Source organism: Danio rerio, chromosome 9 (assembly GCF_049306965.1).
Source record: "Danio rerio strain Tuebingen ecotype United States chromosome 9, GRCz12tu, whole genome shotgun sequence".
In the NCBI taxonomy this organism is placed as follows: Eukaryota; Metazoa; Chordata; class Actinopteri; order Cypriniformes; family Danionidae; genus Danio; species Danio rerio.
Window position 1 is genome coordinate 24,955,605 of NC_133184.1, and position 21,376 is coordinate 24,976,980.

At 36.1% G+C, this 21,376-nt stretch overlaps 1 protein-coding gene across 1 annotated transcript; it reads right to left on the reverse strand.

Moving 5' to 3' along the window:
- Nucleotides 1–19,818: 19,818 nt before the first annotated feature.
- Nucleotides 19,819–21,307, reverse strand: arl4cb (ADP-ribosylation factor-like 4Cb). The gene is given in 1 exon segment (NM_213248.1): nucleotides 19,819–21,307. A coding segment is annotated over 1 exon segment (579 nt). The 5' UTR covers nucleotides 21,002–21,307; the 3' UTR covers nucleotides 19,819–20,422.
- Nucleotides 21,308–21,376: the final 69 nt, after the last annotated feature.

A 21,376-nucleotide genomic window follows, 5' to 3' on the forward strand; every position in this document is an offset into this window, starting at 1 on the left:
AAGAAAATAATAAATAATGCGTCAAAGTCCAAATAAACATGGTGCAAATCCTCAGTAAATAAAATAGATATAAATATTTACTATACTATAAATAGTTACATAACTAAACTAGATTCAATATGGACCATCCTTAGGTTTTATGTGCCAGCATGGATATGGTTGTCTGCGTATATGTATATGGTTCGCGTGCAATGCTGACAAACAGCCCAACCTTTATTTGCGTCCTTTGAAAGCAACAAGAGCAGCACTTCGTCTTTGCTGTGTCACTGTTTTATCATGTTTTTGTGCTGTTGTGCATGCAAAAGTACTTAGTATGAGAATTATTTCATGCAAAACTTTTTTTTAGCGTTTTATTTAGCCGCGCGTAAATGTGCAGCCTATCTCTCATTCCGTGTTGTTCAAATAGCTGATTGTTGGTTCACAAAGCGAAACCTATGCTTATTGGTTGAGATAGAGCGAGTTTGAACCAATCTGGGCATGGAGGAGGGACAATACATCCATATATCATGTCTGGTTTGTCCGGAGAGACAAGTGACGAGCGTTCCTTTGTCAAATCAGCGTTGTCAAAATTTGATGACGTAACCACACTGATTCCGGAGCCTCTGAAAGTCCGTGAATGTGGGGGGTCCGGCCAAGATGGCGGAGAGATAGGAGGTGTTGCTGAAGTCTCGTCAGGAAAACTTGAGGTTGGAGCATAAAACAACCAGTAACGCACAAATTAATACTTATGGATAAACATATATTTAGGACTGTTATTTAAGACGTTACTTCGAGTTGAGTTTATGGGCAGAAGAAAAAACAAGCAAGCACAAGTTGCTCACGTGTCATCTAAGTCAAGGATGGATCCTGATCAAAGTGAATGTACCCTGAAGCCTGCACTTTCGGAGGATGAACAAGACTTAGCGACAGGGGAAAAGTCAACGAACGAATGGTTTAACGTTCGGCCCAAAATGAGCGATGTCCTGGCAACTCCGTTGCCCGACACCCCAATAAAACCCAGCTCAAAAAAGTCAAAACGTGAAGGCATGGATAGTGACAACACATCCGCTGCAATTTTGGCCGCCATTCAAGATCTTGCTGGTAAATATGACAAGATGTTCGAAAAGATTGCGTCAATTGACCAAACAACTGCCGTTACTGCAAAACAGATTGAAAACTTGTCCTCGACCGTGCATCAGCTTGTAGCCGAAGTGTCCACTCACAAGGAAGCCCTTCAGGTTGTGAACACGGAGATTCTCGAGCTAAAACAGGTGAACGCAACTTTAAAAGAAGAAGTGGGAGTGTGCAAACGGTACAGTTGGAGGTGGACACTGAAACTACACGGGGTACAAGAGAAACCGGGAGAGGATGTTCGTAGTGTTGTGATCAATATCCTGAGCAAGGTGGTACCTGGTATCAGTGACAGAATGGATGATGCAGTGGATATCGCCCATCGTCTCGGCCCGCAGAGAAAAGATGGTTCGTGGAGATCCATAATTATTTTGTTTGCTCTTCGACGCTTCCGAGACATTGTGTGGCAGTCAGCCAGAGGATGTACTTTTCTGCGCGATAACAAGCTGCGATTTACAGAGGCATTGTGTCCAGAAGACAGAGTGGCAAGAGAGAAACTTTGGCCCTTGATCAAGAAGGCCAGAGAAGATGGAAAGAAGGCTTCCTTTCGCGGATCTTTTGCTTTAATTGACGGGAAGAGATATGACTATGCCGATGTTAAGTAGGCAAATAACACGGGTAATTCTGCGTTTTTTCCCGCGATCAGGTCGGAGTTAAACGATATTTAGCCAGATATTTATCTGGTTCATATTTAGCCAGAGTTTGATTTTTCAAAGGATTTAATTCCTAATTTATGTTAAATGCTTGCTGTGACTGGTATGCCAAGATTAAAAAAAAAAAAAAAAACGTTAATTTACCCATATTTAAATTCTGACATTTTTCTTGGCTCTGTCTAGAATATCCTTATAAAGAGTTATATAAAGATCTTTAATTTTGTTATATTTAAAAAGATGTTTTCTTTTGTCCTAAAGAATTGTCATAGAGGTTATTTTGTTTATTCTATGACTTAGTTGGTTGTTGTTCCTCCCTTCGAGGTAAGGTTTCTACAGTTTCTTCAGTCGTTGGTTTATACATTTATTCTTTGTTTATTCGTTATGGATTTTAAATTTAATTCATTTTCTGTTATGTCTTTGAATGTTAGAGGAATGCGAGATATGGTAAAGAGGAAAGCAATTTTTTTATTTTGTAAAAGCTGCAAATCTGATTTAATATTTCTCCAAGAAACACATTCTTGTGAGTCTGATGTAAAATTCTGGAAGAATCAGTGGGGAAATTTAATTTATTCTAGCCATGGCTCCAATCACTCAGCTGGAGTTTCAATCCTTTTGCATAAATTTAAGGGGCAGATTCTTGAGACTGCAATATCTAACGAAGGTAGATGGATAATCATGGCACTAAAGCAGGATAATTCTATATTTGTTGTTTGTAATTTATATGGATATAATTCTTTTTCTGCTAACAAAACATTATTTTCTCATATTACTCAAAAAATTATTGAAATGCAAATTAAATACCCAGATTCTTTCCTAATTTTAGGCGGTGATTTTAATGAATGTTTGGATAACACATTGGACAGATTTCCTCCTAGAAGCAATGAAGCTCTTCATGTGAATTCTAATAACATCTTATCAATATGTTCATCTCTCTCTCTTACAGATCCTTGGCGCTTTTTTCACCCTGACACGCAAGACTTTACTTGGTCAAATAGTAATTTGTCTTTAAAATCTAGAATTGATTTCTTTTTATTATCTTCATCAGCCTTACAATTTGTTAAAGATGTAAATCACTCATTTGCACCCCTCACTGATCACAATCAAATAATATTGAAATTAGGTTGTTATAAGGAGAATCCAAAGTTACGTGGTTATTGGAAATTTAATAACTGTCTATTAAAAGATGAGGTTTTCAATAACAATACAAAAGAGTTAATTAAGAATATATTGTTAGATAAAATGCTAATTGGGTACAAGAATAAATGGGAATTTTTTAAGTACAGAGTCAGACAGATAGCAATAAAAAGAAGTAAAGAACTGAAAAATTTAAAAAATAAGAAAATAACAGAACAGATTAATAGAATAAATACTTTACTAACAGGTAACTTGTCTGAAAAAGAGAAAATAGAATTAAGGGAATTGCATCTACAAATTAATCAAGCTTATCTAGATATTGCGAGAGGTGCATTTGTTAGGTCCAGGGCTAAATGGCTGGAGGAGGGAGAGGCGAACTCTAGCTATTTTTTTGCATTGGAAAAAAGGAACTGTAAGAGAAATTCTTTGACTTCTCTCAATATCAATGGTGTTAAATGCACTGATCCTAAATTAATATCTAACTTTGTTACAGATTTTTACCAAAACATTTACACTTCTGCTTTTGACAAACATTGTAGTGATTATTATGTAAATAAAATTAAAACTTGCGTTCCAGTTATTGATCCTGAGTTCAAAACCTTTTGTGATTCCAATTTGACCTTGGAGGAAATTCAAGTAGCTCTTTATTCCATGAAGAAAGGCAAATCCCCGGGCAATGATGGATTAACCGTCGAGTTTTATATGCACTTTTGGGAACTAATTAAAGACCCATTGCTTTCTATGTATGATGAATGCATTGATCTAAAGGACATGACAACGTCAATGAAACAAGGTGTTATCTGCCTTATTCCCAAACCAGACAAGGACACCAATTTAATAGATAATTGGCGTCCAATCACGCTTCTCACTGTTGATTACAAAATTTTAGCCTTAATTTTTGCTAACAGATTAAAAACGAAAATTAATCAGCTGGTTGCTGAGACACAGTCTGGATTTGTAAAAGGTAGACATATCAGTAATAATATAAGACTTGCTTTGGACCTTTTGGATTATGCTGACTTCATACATTCTAAAGCTATGATTCTTTTCCTTGACTTTTATAAAGCATTTGACACACTTGAACACGGATTTCTTTTGCAGACCTTAAAGTTATTTGGTTTTGGTGACTTTTTTGTCAATGCTATTGAAATGCTTTATAGTGATATTAGTAGCTCTGTTTTAATTAGCTTCAACACCTCTAAAAGATTTTCTATTAACCGCGGTGTGAGACAGGGTTGCCCTATCTCACCCTTTTTATTTATTTTAGTAACAGAATTGCTATCGCTAAATATTATATATGAACGTAACTTAGAAGGTATATCTATTTTTGATAGAGAAATTAAAATCTCCCAGTTAGCCGATGACACTGCCTTATTTTTAAAAGATAAATGTCAGTTGTCCAAGGCTATAAGTATAATTGAAGAATTTTCATGTGCTTCTGGATTGAAATTGAATATGTCCAAATGTGAAATTATGATGATTCATGAAACTAATGATTCCTCATTAAATGGTATTTTGGTAAAAGAGACTGTAAGGTATCTGGGTATTTATTTAACAAAAAATTTAGCCACTAGACAACAGCTTAACTTTTCTGGTAGACTTAAAAAAACTCATAGCATTTTTAATCTTTGGCTACAAAGAGACCTTTCCCTTTATGGGAGGGTTCTTTTGACTAAAGCAGAAGGTTTGTCTCGTTTGGTATACCCCTCACTTTCTCTCTCTGTTAATATCCCTACTGCTAAAGAAGTTAACAAAATATTTTTAAACTTTATTTGGAAAAATAAATCCCATAAACTTAAGAAAACAGTTCTAGCAAATAGTAGAAAAGAGGGCGGACTTGAAGTGATTGACTTTGAGGACATAGTAAACACTTTTAGAATAAATTGGATTAAAAGATGCTTAAAAGACCCCAACTCTTTATGGTTTTTTATTCCAAACTCTATTTTCACAAAAATTGGAGGTCTTCCTTTTATTTTAAAATGTAATTATCTACCAAATAAATTGCCAATTGCACTGTCAAAATTTCACCAGCAGGTCCTTCTTTCCTGGAAATTGTGTTATTCCCACAATTTCTCACCACATAAATGCTTTTTATGGAACAACTCTGATATTAGAATTAGAAATAAATCTATTTTTCTATCTACATGGTTTAACCGAAATATAATTGGAATTCTCTCAATTTTTGATAAGTCCGGCAACTTTTTGTCTTATGAACAATTTATGTCTAATAATAATTTTCCATTACCTTTTAAAGAATTTAATTCTGTGCAAAAAGCAATTCCGTTAGGCCTAATTCAGCTTATAAAATCTCATTTAATGTTTAATGAAAATGTTATTAAAGAACCAGAGCTGATTTTAAATGGAATTAGTCTATTTGACAACAAATGTAATAATAAATATATTCGACAAATTTTTCAAAATAAAAAATATAATGTTCCTAAAGGCAAATTTTACTGGGCATCCTTCATTGACACAACAGACTGGAAAAAAGCCTGGCTATTACCTCATAAGTACTGCATTTCCAATAAAACAAAAGAGGTTCATTTCAAAATTCTTCATAAAATATACCCAGTAAACGGTACTTTGGCAAAGTATTTGGAGATTGACAGTTTATGCACATTTTGTAAGAGTGAAGACGAAACGCTGATTCACATATTTTTTCAATGTGAAAGTACAAAAAACTTTTGGAAAAACTTATATCTCCATATAGGTAACCACATTGCTTCTTCCAGACCCTTTCATCTTCAGGATGTCGTTTGTTATTATGGAGGTGGGGCTGATGTATCAGAGAATTACATTATTGACTTTTTTATTTTGTATGGAAAATATTTTATCCATAAACAAAAATTCTCCTGTTCGCAGCCTTCTTTTTCACATTTTTTAATAGAAATTGATGTTTTTATTAAATCTCTTAGATTAGTTAATAATAAGAAAAGTGATAGATTTTTAGTTCTTTATGATAAATATTTTGGAAACAGCACGGTTACATAAGTCCTCCTTTCCTCTTGCTGTATTTGTGTTATGTATGTTTAATTTTATTTATTTATTTATTTTTTCTCCCTTTTGTTTCTTTTTTTATTTAATTTTTAAAGTTTATATTGTTTATCCTGATCTGTTATTGTCATTGTGTTCTTTTGTGTAAATTGTTGAATTTTGTATGTTTGTTATTGAGGTCAATAAAAAAAAAAAAAAAAAAAAAAAAAAAAAAAAAAAAAAAAAAAAAAAAAAAAAGAAAGTCCGTGAATGTTATGTGATACAGCGATGGAAAGCTGAGATTCTCTTCTTTATGCCAATCTTTGAATTGTATGGATCGGATCAGCGGATCAAAAGTTATTAAACATTTAAGAGCAATACTTATTTTTAGCCGCGGGCGGCTGTCTCGGTCTTTAAGGGTTAACTCTGTCTAATCAGACTATTTGATGAGTAGTCTATTTGTTGTTAGATGTCTAGATTTTATCTGACAGCTCAAATTCAGTTTTGTTTTGACGTCTATGCTTAGATGTCTATTATAGACAAAATTGCTTGGTTGGAACAAGTGCATTTTGTCGGCGAAATGAACTCCCATTAAACTGCAGCCATCGGTAATCAATAAATTTCAGTTTGTTTGTCACCAATTTTCACATACCGTTCTATGGTATTGTTGCTTCTTTTTATCACAGCTCGATTCACTGCTATTAGGCTACATGATTGTGAGGAGGAAATTTTGTGGTCTTGAAGAGGAAGCAATTATTGAACACATTATTGGTTGTTTTAAACAATATAAAGTAGTTACATATAATATGAGAACACGTGACATTTTGTGCTAAGACCTTTTTATTCTGTTTTAAAATAAGTCACTTCACTTCAGTCCTTTAAGCCACTAGTTTCACAATAAATGTAAATGAAAATGCTGATTGGTTCTTCAGTGTTTCTAATTCACCTCTCTCTTTTGTTGTTTAAAGCTTGTTGAGCTTAACAAGGACTTGTGTTTTTCCAGGATGCTGTGGTTTTGTCTTTCTCTCATGCGTTAGTGTGACTGCTGCACCCAGAGTTGGTTTGTTTACTCAACCATGTGTAGACTCATAGAACTTTAACCTCTGACCTGTGACACTTTTCACAAAAAGCCATGGCTGAGCAAATCGTGCTGCTTGGCCTTCAACCCCCAAGTAAGTGCCACTTTTTGTGGATTTCTGACCATCCCCCTTCCCAACCCAAATCCAGACTTTATAGTTCCTGGAAGCTGAAAATTAGTACCGTGTACAATATTAGACATGCGGCTCTGAGTGGCTGCAGTGAGCTTAGGGCAAGACAACCAGGAGAGCCTGTTAATGAGAACAAGTCATGCTTTTCATTGTATTATGTTACATAACATGTTTTACTGGTCTAGTCTAGATATCATGGCATTCACATCTATACCAAAGAAGAAATACAGCATGCATGTCAAGCTGGAATCAAGCTGGAATGTAGTGAATGAAAAAGATGTGGATGTCAACTATAATTTCAATGGCGTAGCTCAGGAAAGTGTGAATAGACACTTTTTCCACATTTGGTTCTCAGCAACGGAAGTCATCATAATAGTTAGAGTAAAACTTGGAGAGCAGTGAATGGGAGAGTGCCACAAATACACTTTCTCAAGTAGCAAAAGAAAAAAAATCAATGACAGAGTTTTCACGACATTCAAATAAACCCCACAAAACAAAGAGAGATTGATAACAGCAGTCAGAAGAGAAAACTGTCAAATTTACTGTCCCTTCCATCTGCATTAGAAACACCCTTGAATACATAATATATTTCTTGTAATTTGATGAAAATGTGACAGAATGTCTGATAATATTTTTTCTTCTGGGGAAAGTCTTATTTGTGTTATTTTGGCTAGAATAAAAGCAGTTTTTAATTTTTAAAAAATGAAGGTCAAAATTATTAGCCCCTTTAAGCTATAATTTGTTTTCGATATTTTACAAAACGAACCATTGTTATGCAATAAATTGCCTAATTACACTATCTTGCCTAGTTAACCTAATTAACCTAGTTAAGCCTTTAAATGTCACTTTAAGCTGTATAGAAAAGTGTTGAAAAATGTCTAGTCAAATATTATTTACTGTCATCATGGCAAAGAAAAAATAAATTAGTTATTAGAAATTAGTTAATAAAACTATTATGATTCGAAATGTGTTGACAAAATCTTCTCTCCATTAAACAGAAATTGGTGAAAAAAATAAACAGGGGGTATATACTGTATATATATATATGCATATATATATATGTATATATATATGCATATATATATATATATATATATATATATATATATATATATATATATATATATATATATATATATATATATATATATATATACATATATATAAACATAAATGTATAACTATTTAGAATGACATTACAATACTAATGTCCATTGAAGCATATAATTTCAGCCTTATGAAAAGGGTTCATAACTTGATATGGTGCACTTTCTCATAACTCATACCATAACAGTCACATGTCTGGACTGTAGAGTAGTCTTGTTTGAACACATTCATGAGCATTTACAGTATGAAAGCATTCTGAATTCAATCTACTGTAGTCTAGTCTTTTTCTTCTACCTTCTGAAAGTGGACAAGCTTAAAACATTTAAGATTTCTTTTACTCTTGCATTTAGTTTTGTTCACAAAAGTTATCTAAATACCCGGGGCCAGTTGCATAAACATAGACACTGTCTTATGACCTTGTTTGACCAAACTAATCAAAAGGCAATAGAATTCAATTTAGGGTAAAACAGGGATTCAATTCAGGATTGGATTATTGAGTGATCAACATTTTTGTAACTCAGTTTAAAAGTCAATGCTAGTCTTAAAGAAAAATTAACTTGTGACAAACATTTTAAGACTACTCTAAGCAGTTTATGCCAGCAGTCACATGTGTAAACAGAGCTTTAATCAATTTGAGCCTCTAGTGTCTGGAGTATTCTTTGGTTGAGAGAAATTCCCCTTTTGCAGGGAAAGCCAGGTCAAGTCAGTTTCCGTTTTCAAAGGCAGTTCAATACTGAGAGACTGGTAGAAACTTGCTGTTGTCTCTGTGGCAAAGTTTCCCAATTCAATCTCCTTGTCTTTCATGAAGCACACTTTTTTCAGAGAGAATGAATGGATTAGAAACATTCTACTGTACCTGAGATTTTGATGACTTGTGACTATGTAATACATTAGCACTTGATGAACTAGCAATACAAATATACTATTTTTTTTAAAGAATTTTATAATTTTATTTTACAAGGAGGAATTAAATAATCCAAATCTTATAGTAAATGCATTTACGATCTAGCAAAATGTCTTTATTACAAATGTCATTGTTTTAAACATCTGCATCAAGTTCTATGTTTAGCATTACCACCTAGTTATTAACAACATTAATAAACATATTTTTTTCTTGAGCATCAAATCAGCATGATTTCTAAAAATAAAGTAATGAAGAGGAAACCTAAGCTCTGTTTGGGTGGGAGTGTCGGGGGAAGAAAAAGGGGAAGGATTTGAATAAAAATGAGAGTTTCCATTTGGTCACGCGCTGATTTTCACAAAGGAAAAACAAACACACACTCAGAGGAGAAAGACAGTGACTGTGTTTAATGAGGGTGGAGTGTTTAATACCGCATGTCGTAAAAGAGAAAAAAAACCCTCTGCATTTCTCGGTAACTCAGATGCACTCAGTAGGTCAGAAAGCCGTGTGTGTGTGGACAATCCTGTCAAAAAATGCGGCGAAAATTAAACACGACGGTCGGCAATAGTTTGCTTGCAGTGTTTACGTTTACACTCTGAGAGCATCATTTACAGCAGATCTTTCAGTCCATAATATTGTTGTGATATTAACGTAAACTAAGTAACTTAGAAATCATTTTGACTAAGGTCTGTCTTTAAACACTGAAAGAGTACTGCTGACGATACGAACTATAACTTTGCCATCTGAATGAACAAAGAAAGGGCACTGATTGCATACACTTACCAAATCTGTGGAGACAGGACAGTCAACACATACTGGAGCTGCCTCTTTTTTTAAAAAGGAGACGAGCAGCAAATCCAGATTTTTCCAATTTCCAGTTGCGAAAAGCTCTCGAGTAAAAAATGTTCCGTGCAAACGTATTTCTGCCGCATGTCGTGTGCACTGTGATCCACACGTGAGTCCAGTTGTGCTCTCATAGCTGGAAAATGAAAACAAAACCTTCGATGCAGCTCATTATAAAAGCAACACTGACGACCCATATCTCCAAACCATCCTTATTTTTTTCCAACTTCTTTTGGCAACATAACGTGTCGTCTCTCTGCCATCTGAACACTGTTTCAGGTGCAGTCTTCAAAGCTAGCATACATATTAAAGAAGTTGCACACATACACAATAGAGCCCGTTGATTGGTTCGAACCAAGTCTTACTCATGAATTAATGCAGCACACTCAGAGACGTCATATGGTACTCCCAGGTGCAGACGTCCAGTCTACATGCTGAAATACACGCTAACATCTCATGGCCATGACGCAGCTTCAAAAATTTGTTTCAAACCGTAAGTACGAATGTGCGCGAAATAATGCAAAAACAACAAATTTTCATTTTTTAGTGAAATATGTGTCCTAATAGTGTTTTTAGCAGTGTGGGACTCATATACAACTGTCAACAGCTCAAAAAATGTGTTTTGGTGTTTCGTGACCCTTTAAATATAATCAAGCAGAAAACTTTTCAGTTTTACATGTATTTGACTAATTTACGGGCGACGCAGTGGCGCTGTTGGTAGTGCTGTCGCCTCACAACAAGAAGGTTGCTGGGTCGCTGGTTCAAACCTCGGCTCAGTTGGCATTTCTGTGTGGAGTTTGCATGTTCTCCCTGCGTTCGCGTGGGTTTTCTCTGGGTGCTCTGGTTTCCCCCACAGTCCAAAGACATGCAGTACAGGTGAATTGGGTAGGCTAAATTGTCCGTAGTGTATGTGTGTGTGTGTGTGTGTGTGTGGATGTTTCTCAGAGATGGGTTGCGGCTGGAAGGCATCCGCTGCATAAAAACATGCTGGAAAAGTTGGCGGTTCATTCCGCTGTGGCGACCCTGGATTAATAAAGAGACTAAGCTGACAATAAAATGAATGAATGAATGACAATATTACTGTTTTATGCTATTTGTTGATCAAATAAATACTGCCCTGGTTAGCATAAGACAATAGGTAACACTTTAAAATTGTGCTACATTAGTTATTGTTGGTTAAAAAACAAACAACTAGTAATACATTCAGTATTAATTCATCTTTTGAAACTTTAGTTAATGTTATTTAGGTTAAATAACGTTAGGATTGGATTTTAATAATACATTATAAATGTTGAACTATAATTAATAGATGCTTTACAGGATTATTCATAACTAGTTAATGTTAGTAAATACATTAACATTAATGACTGGATCATTATTCTAAAATGTTAACATACGATCTTGCCAACCCCAAACAGACAGTTTACCTTGTTCTTGCTCTGTAAAAGAAATACACTATATAATCTTTCAACAAATGTTGTTAAGTAATGACACTTCATAATTATTGGACATTTCAACATTAAATTTATACAATATTGCAACATACTATGGAAGGAAGTGTAGAGTTTCTGGGGCTTTCCAATGAGTATATAAAGATTATGAATGAAAGAAAGGTGAAACACTAGACGTTCTCTTTACACAATGAAAATAAGTTTTAATGACCATATTCTTGTATAGCACTGAGAAACAGTATTTGAGAAATACAGATATTTTAGTCTCAATGTAGATCTGCAGTGCTCTGTGTTGCAGAACAGGGACACATGAGGAACAACGAGAAGAAATTCAGATACGAGTGGGGAAGGGGACAGAGAGAGAGAAAGAGAGCGAGAAGAATAGAAAGCAGGGCAAAAGAAAAGTCGCTCTATTTCCATCTGAAAGGAGTTCTCCTGCTTGGGCCACTGAGAATTGAAGACGGAAATCATTTTCACTTCAGTGGCCGTCTCACGTTCTCAAGGAAAGTGGAGGTGGCATTGAAAAGACTGTATGAAGTAAAGTTGCAGCACAAAACAAGACACCACCTCTTCGTATAAATAATAAAAAATGTGTCTCTTGCATATCTGCTGCATAAATCCACCAGTATAATGTTAATCTAATATATTATTCTAATATATATATATATATATATATATATATATATATATATATATATATATATATATATATATATATATATATATATATATATATATATTTCCCCCACAGTCCAAAGGCATGCGGTACAGGTGAATTGGGTAGGCTAAATTGTCCATAGTGTATGAGTGTGAACAAGTGAGTATGGATATTTCCCAGATATATATATATATATATATATATATATATATATATATATATATATATATATATATATATATATATATATATATATATATATATATATATATATATATATATATATGAGACGTTTTGAGGATTTACTGGCAGAAATAAGATGCTGATCATCCTTTTCTGGTTCATTTTATTGGTTTGATTTGTGCAAGAAGGCTACAACAAAGCAATGTATTTTAATGTTTACAGTATTGACGGACTGAGTTTTGATTGTAAGTGACTCACTTAAACCTAATTTTCTGCTAAATAAAAGTGGAGACATGACAAAAATAATTCATCAGTAGCATGATAAACACTATGGTAAAAGAAAATCTGATATAGCTTGAAGCCTAAATATTCCTTTAACAATTGCCAGTGATTTCAAAGGTGTTAAATGACACTTTTAGAAGTAACATATTACATTCTTAACCCTTTTGAACCTAAATAACAACAGTAAAAAAAAGCAAAAATAACCCACAAAGTACCAGAGTTACTATTTTAAGTTATTCAAGATTGCAATATTACTTTTAAAAGTAACTTTCCCTTTCCCTGTAAATAAGCATAAATCCAGTTTCCCGCAAGTTGTAGTTCAACCTCAGTAAACACAAACAATTAAACGATTGTGTAATGACCCAAAAACATTTAACAGTAGAAGAGGTGGGTGTGGGATGTGACCCAGATTTCTCCCCATATCTGTTGGGTGTAACTTTCTGTTTCACACTTATCAAACATCCATTTGTGGTTTCTGTTTCAATGCTACAAAGTCAAGGCATAAGAGAGAGAAGCCTTTCAAAAGCATTTTATGCCTCAAGCATGTAATGCTAATATTTCATATCCAGCTTTCTGAATAAAGAATAAAATCTTGTATCCTGGATCTGTTCTTAGTGGCTATTTTTCTTGAGGGTCGTGTGGTTGTTCAGCTCATGGAGTTCTGGTGGTCTGCTGTTTGTTTATGCTCAGTCTGACAGGTGCTCTTTGTCATTAGATTAAAGACCTAATTAATTTGTCTCTACATGACTGCTGGTGTAATGAGATTATAGATTGTTTTCACAGTTTGTTTCCCATAGATTAATTATGCAGATTTTTTTTTGGGGGGGGGGGGAGAATGGAGTTTTTCATGAGCCACCCTCTGATGCCTACGGTGAGCAACATGTTAATTACGTGAAAGCCCATAATAGACTATTGTAATATCATTTCATTGTATGATGCTAAATTAAACTACACTACTTTTACACGTAATAGCTGAATATTCAGCATTATTACACCAGAGTTCATCATTTCCTCAGTGTCTCAATTTTAATATGCCAATTTGGCACTTACGAAACATTTTATAATAGTATCAATGACAAAAACAGCAATTTATTGGAATATTGAGTGAATATTTTTGGCATTAAAAATTAGTAGAAAATAATATTAGAAATGTAACTATGAATGAATTCTTGTTCAATAGAATTATTCATTCATTCTTTGATTTTCTTTTTGGCTTAGTCCCTTTGTTAATCTGGGGTCGCCACAGCGGAATGAACTGCCAACTTATCCAGCATTTGTTCTACACAGTGAATGCCCTTCCATCTGCAACCCATCTCTGCCAAACATCTATACACACTAATTCACACATATAAACTACGGCCAATTTCAGCTTACCCAATTCACCTATACCAAGGTCTTTGGACTTGTGAGGGAAACCGGAGAACCCGGAGGAAACCCACACGAACACTGGGAGAACATGCAAACACCACACAGAAATGCCAACCGACCCAGCCGAGGTTTGAACCAGCAACCTTCTTGCTCTAATGTGACAGCACTTCCTACTGCGCCACCGTGTCACCATAGAATTATTATTTTCTTTAAAACAAAAATATTGAGCCCAACCATTAACTGTATCACTAGTTTTTTTGATCAGGTCAGAGTAAAGCAATCTTGTATTTTGCAAAAATATCCATAATTTTATGTTTATTATTTGTAACACTGTCAGTTGACAGCAATCAAAACAGTGATTTTTTTTCTTTAGATATTCCAATGAGCTTCTCTATCTTGTCATACTTGTAAAATCTACATACAATTTCAAGCATGCTGCTAATGGCCCATTTCCACTAAGTGGTGTGGTACGGTGCTATGCGGTTCGGTATGATTTTATGGCCATTTCAAAGGATACCAAAAAGCAAACCGAGCTGTACCACTTATTTGGGTACCCTTTGAACGGCGGAGCAAGACATGAAGCTGAACGCTATCTATACAAAGATGCATCACTAGCATGTACATGAGAGAATGAAAACAAAGAAACCATTATTTTAATAGCACAGCAGAGACATTTCATCGTAAAAATAAATACATATAATAATGAGCCTTGGTCGACCCGAGCTCAAACAAACCTTGTCATTGTCTTGATGAACAGCCACAAAGCCAGGGAGAACAAAATCTGCCATGTACTGTTGATATTTTACGAGCCTGTCTAAAAGTGCGAGTGGTTTCACTTTGTCCAGTGAGCTTGCTGCGCGTCTATATTTGAAATAACTAACTTCTTGAGCTGATGATAATAATGTGCGCAAGTGCTTCTGACATCTGATCCTTGGCCCAGAAACAGACAAACACGAGAGTGAAGCACAAAATAACAAAGGAGAAGCTGGAAAACCAAGGAGCAAAGGATTCTTTCAGCAACCTAAAGCATAAACAAACTTCTGTGTTTAACTTTCTAACGAGGGGTCATATGTGCTGGTGAGGACTAAAGATGCAGATCAGAGGTTTGCACTGACTGGGCTATATTTCTTGTTTTTGAACCCAAATAAGAGTGTATGCGGTGTGTAATTTTTTTGTAATTGTTAACATATTGGAGACTGCAAGGTTCTGTATGTATTCATATATGTTGCATTTATTTATTTATTTTATATAATTACAGACAGTACAGTAGGCTATTTCACATCTACAGATCATTAATTCATGCATTCATTTTCTTGTCGGCTTAGTCCCTTTATTAATTTGGGGTCGCCACAGCGGAATGAAATGCCAACTTATCCAGCAAGTTTTTCACGTAAGCAGCGGATACCCTTCCAGCCGCAACCCATCTCTGGGAAACATCCACACATTCACACACTACGGACAATTTAGCCTATCCAGTTCACCTGCACCGCATGTCTTTGGACTGTGGGGGAAACCGGAGTACCCGGAGGAAACCCACACGAACGCAGGGAGAACATGCAAACTCCACACAGAAACGCCAACTAAGCCGAGGATCGAACGTGCTACCCACTGCGCCACTGCGTCGTTCCCAGATCTTTGATCTACAGTTAAAATCAAATCATGCTCATAGAAAGGTTAGTAATGAACATTTTACACAAGTATTTATGTGTATAAATCATTTGTTTCACGCCCGGATTTGTAATTGTGAGGACCGGGAGAATTCCCGGTGAGCCGGTCCATTTTTTCACTGCGAGGGCCGGTGTCCCTAGCTGCTTGCACTTTCAGCAGTCATATTTTATTTATTTATTTATTTATTTGACCATAGCCTCACTCTTTTTATTCATTATTTTGCAGCAGCTTTGCTCTTTTTATTTATTTTCTCGCAGCCTCGTGAGCAAAATGCAGCCTGCAGGTTAATGATGATGTGACTATCATTCGACCCCAAACAGCGGCACCTTAGTGAATATAAAAACTCGAATAATTAATATTAAAGAATATTACACCTGCTCAATGAAAATCAGATGATTCACTACATAATTAAATCTTACATAACTTTATCTAAAAAGGGGAGAAAAGATTAAGCCGTCAATAGAAAGTCATACTGTGGTTAAGAGTCTTGCAGATAACAGTGCAATACTTATTTTTCATTCCAAACAAATCAGCATAAAAGTGCCAAGTGGTCCAATGATCAGCATGTTGCGCTACGATGCTGCCGACCCGAATTCAAACCTCATCTGAGTATTTTTTTTTCATATTTAGTTTTAAAACATATAATACTGTTTAGATTACTTATGTATGTGTACATTTTTTATTTTTCGTGTGACCACCGTTACAAAGGACTGGATATCTATAAAGAATTTTGCACGGAATTCAGAAATTGCAGAAAAGGACATTGTGATGTTTTAAAGAATAGTGTTGGAGATTTAGCTACCCTTTAATCTTCTCATATTTATGAAAAACGTTTGAAGTTACAAGGCAGCTGTTTCCTTGAAAAAGACGTGATAGTGTCATTAAAAACGGAATTGGAAATTACGTTATTTTAATATAGTCAGTTGTGAACTGAGGTGGGCCAGTCTAAGGCTTGAAACTCCAGGGCTGAAATAGAGTCCCACTCCAGCCCTGATCTGTTTCATGAGAAGTGCTTCTCATATGATATTTGAACGACCCGTACAGCTTTACTTTGACATTTCCTGGAGCGAGAATGACGTTGACTGAAACTTTCTGCCATACACCATGCCCACCAAAAGAGTACCATTGGTACCCTTTTGGCAGTGGAATTGCAAGCCTGATAAAGGGGACTTGTACGGGCCATAAGAGAATGACCTGACCCTCAAATTTAAAAAAAAAAAAAGTGCTTTGACTTTGCAATGACAAAGTTGACACTTTTTCAAACTATGCAATATAATGTTCTGCAGCTGTACTGACACTGTACTGAAATAAACCTCAAATGGATTACGATTCAGATGCAAGTTTCTTTATGCACTGAGAACGTAAACAACAAATGCCAATAATGCTTCCTGATACCTCATTTGTGGAGAAACTGAACTGGCCTGATGGACACAGTGGGGGGTTGTCTCTCTCTCTCTCTCTCTCTCTCTCTCTACTTATTTCTCCTGTAAGAGATGGTGGACACAGGCATTGATTTGCAGCCATTTACTGAAGGTTTCTTCTTTCTCTAGTGCAATTCCCTCAAGGATCCTGGAGATTTCCACCCCTGCCCCCGACACAGACATGCACCCATTATGAGTCTCTGTCCCCATCCCCCTCTCCAGGGAAATGTAAACAGCTTTCCCCTCCTCCGTACATTTCTCACATCTCACACTTTTCTTTCGTTCAGGCACCTCCAGTCTCTCACACAATTTACACATATGGGGGCCAAAGGTTTGCATGTGATTGACAGGAGAGCTACATTTGCTTCACGCAGAGCTAAGACGGGCTGCTGCCTAAGCTTTATGCATTGTAGTTGCATACTGTATTTGTGTCAAACTTCACAACAGCAAGAGCCGACAGAAGCCCAAAATGCAGTTGGGAAAACACAACATTAGCATTTTACGCACATAAGGGTATATATGTGTCAAATGTTCTTTATCTTGGTGTCACGGTGGCACAGTGGTAGCATGATTGCCTCACAGCAAGAAGGTCACTGGTTTAAGCCCCAGCTGGGTCAGTTGGTATTGTTGTGTGGACTTTGCATGTTCTCAGTGTTCGCATAGGTTTCATCTGGGTGCTCAGGTCTCCTCCACAGTATAAAGACATGCGCTATTGGTGAATTGGGTTGGCTAAATTGTCCATAGTGTATGTGTGAATGCAAAAGTATATGGGTGTTTCCCAGTGTTGGATTGTGGCTGGAAGGGCATTCACTGAGTAAAACATATGCTGGATAAGTTGGCAGTTCATTCGGCTGTGGCGACCCCTGAGTAATAAAGAGGCTAAGCCAAAAAGAAAGTGAATAAATGAATATTCTGACATTGATATTAGTTTTGTTTCAATATAATATCCAGAACAATGCATCAAGATTTTATTTACAATCCAGTCAACAGAACTGCAGTGAGAGAGTATGTGGCAATGTAGAACTATAAAAAATGCTTGGTTGCATTATTTACTTTTCCTTCTGACTCAGCAGTTGTTTATTTTTATTGTCACAGTGTCTATCTTTGTTACAGGAAGGCCCTCATAGTTTTAATCATGTGAGACCAAGTCAGAATCTGTTCAAAATAAATGTGGGCCAAAACCGTTTCTGACAAAAGGTTGTGAGAAATTTCTGGATGCATATTTGCTGACCTCAAAACTGCTGACCTGTTTTCATCTTTCTGAAGGTGTTTTTAATCCTACCTTACGTGAATGTTTACATTTAGGATTAGTTATATATCACAAGTGCTGAGTTCTATTTGAGTTACATACAACTAAGGTAATGGTGAAGACCTGTCTTTTCCTTAGACAAAGTGGAGATTGCCTTCATGATCTCATTATGGCATCATCTTCTACTGTCCATTTAGAGGTGCAAAGGGAATTGCCGTCTGTCTCCACAAAAGCCCCAAGTGAAACCTGATCTTCATCAAAGTTTCATGTATAGTGTGGCTCTTATCATCTCACCTATCAACGAGACAAATGACTCTTAACAACAACCCCACTAATTACAAAGAAACTGCCTTGACAACTGTTTTCACAAGTTGTTTCTTAATGTTTATTTAGTGTGATGCTTAGGGAAGCTTGATGAGTGAAGACTGCAATAATTGCGTTTCTAAAAGATTATTTAAAGTTATTGTTAATCTGAGAGTGTTTCGGGTAAGACCACACAATCTTACTATAATTGTGCTGCGCTTGAACAACCAGGCTTCTTAAATAAAGGTTTTTGTATAAACTGACCATCTCTTTTCTCTTGGGATGAAACCAAAGAGTTACATGGGGTATAGAAAGACACCATTGTAAGCGTGGCTAGAAACGGGTTATTCAACAGTCAACTTTATCAAATGAAATGAGAGTAATAGACTCAAAATTAACTGAAATTTATTTCCACTCATATGAAAAGTTTTGAACTCAGTGTTGAAGGTAAAGAGTTAATAAAATACCTCATTACAAACTCAAATGGAGTAAGTTCACAGTACTCGCATAGATTAGTGTTTTAACTCAAATGGTTTGAGTTGCCTTAACTTATTGGGTTTTACAGTACCCAGTTGGTTTGAGTTCTCTTCATTTATTGGGTTTTACTGTGCTCAAATTGCTTCATTTACTCAAATGGATTAAGTTCACAGTACTCATTAGGATTAGTTTTTTTAACTTAAATAGTTTGTTGCAATTGGTTTCCTAAAACGGTCTAAGTTATCTTAGCTTTTTGGGTTTTACAGTGTACACAATGTTTTTGCTGAAAAGTCTTACAAAGTCATCCACCTAAAACGTAATAAATAACAATTGCAGTTGAAATGATAGGAATTGCATACAGAACTGTGATTTTAAATTAAAAATACATTCAAGGAGTTAGATTATGAGCTATCCTTTAAATGGGAGACTTCAACCTAAAATCAAAATGTTCATATCGTTCGCTCACCCTCATATGGTTACAAACCTTTATGAGTAACATTTTTCTTTTGAACACTAAAGAAGATATTTTGAAGAGTGGTTAGGTTTCCAGTTTTCTTTAAATATCTTATTTTGCATACATCAGAATAAAAAAAGACAGGAAAAGGAAAGATTCGTTTAAGCATTGAGTAGCGAAACACCCTAGCTTCCTTTATTGAAAAGTGATTTCTGAAGGCTTTTTTTCAGTGTTTACAGAAAGCTTTGCTTCAGAATCACCTCCCATTTAAAACAGTCTGAATTAATCATTCATACTTGTGTAATGTACTATAAAAAACATGAATTCACCTCAAATACCCTTTTACCTTACCCTGATAAAGAACAGGAGAAGATGTTTGTTTTGACACACATTTTAATTGAAAAATACTTCAGGATTCATTTGACTCTGTATTACACTGACAGTCTAATATCTGGTCTACAGCGTCATACACTACTATCTTGGTAAGAAAAAAAGTGCTTAGAGATGGACCGTGTCACAGGCACGGTCCATCATTTGTGTTCTTCAGAGTTCCTGTAAATCTAGGCCTCAAACTCACTCCAGTCTTATAATTTTGTGAATTACAAGGTCCTTAAACCCCATCTGGGCTTTGCTGCTACAGTTCTCCATAATGTCCTTAGAAGAGTCAAAATAAGATATCAAGCATTCCATGAAAGGTTATGTTGTTTTTCACAGTGCTTCAGTAGAGAACTCCTTCAAACTGATGGCCAGGTTATGCAAAGTAATGGCAGCTTATTCGGGACCAGCCCTTTAATATCAAACAAATAATTTCCATATTTTGTTTTTGGTTCACCTGCGCCATCATGATCACATGCAACATAAATCCAGCTGAAGAACAAACAACCATTAAATGAATGTCAACAGTGAAATGCTGAAATGGCAAACCCAGTGACTTAAGCCATCAGCAGTGGGGGAAAAAGGCAGATTCAGGCTTGGATAGTTATCGTTTCTTCTTCTGTTTGAGGCTTTTCCGTCGTTTGACTATCATTTCATACAGTTTGTCCATTCCTTCATGTAGCCCCTCACCTATGATGGCACAGGCTGGTTGTATGTGATATGTAGTGGCAGGCGTGAGTTCCTGAAGCGCTAACTGCTTCTCTATGTCCGCAACAGACAGAGATTTTGGCAGGTCCTGTTTATTAGCAATGACTAAAAGTGGCGTTCCTTGGTTTTCAGCAAATTTGGTCACTTTGTGCAGCTCCGTCTTGGCCTCCTCCAGTCGGTCCACGTCCACAGAGTCCACCACATAAATAATGCCATCCGTGCACCTACTGTAAGATTTCCACAAGGGCCGGAGTTTCTCCTGACCACCAACATCCCAAAAATGACAGCTTATTCCCTTGGCAGTACCGTTACTCAGCTTAATTTTTTCTGTGTTGAATCCTATTGTGGGCACAGTGTTGACAAACTCGTTAAATTTCAGTCTGTAAAGGACCGTGGTTTTCCCTGCGGAGTCCAAGCCAAGCATCACTATATGGAGGGACTGAAACGCAGATATATTGGAGAAACTGTTGCCCATTTTGATGTCCTCGTTTGCAGGGGTTATACCAAAGGAGTCCCCTCAGCACCGATTAGACCAAATTCAGACTGGATGTGATGGAGCGCTCATTGCGGTGCGTTACGCGTGAGATCAGCTCGTGAACGGTAAACACTCCTCTATGCTCGGAGAGTCTCCGCAGTCACGGCTCACATCAACATTTCCACCGCAAACTGCGCTAAATTCCTCTTGACGACTCGGTGTTCAGTCTCCACTGGCTGTCGTCCTCATTAGCGATGAATGAATGTGAGCAGAAATTTACCCTGGATGTGAGCGTGTCTGCTCGCGCGGTGATGGACACAAGCGAATGTATGGTAATGAATGGAGAAGCCAGCAGTGGCCCTGCAGCAGCTGCGC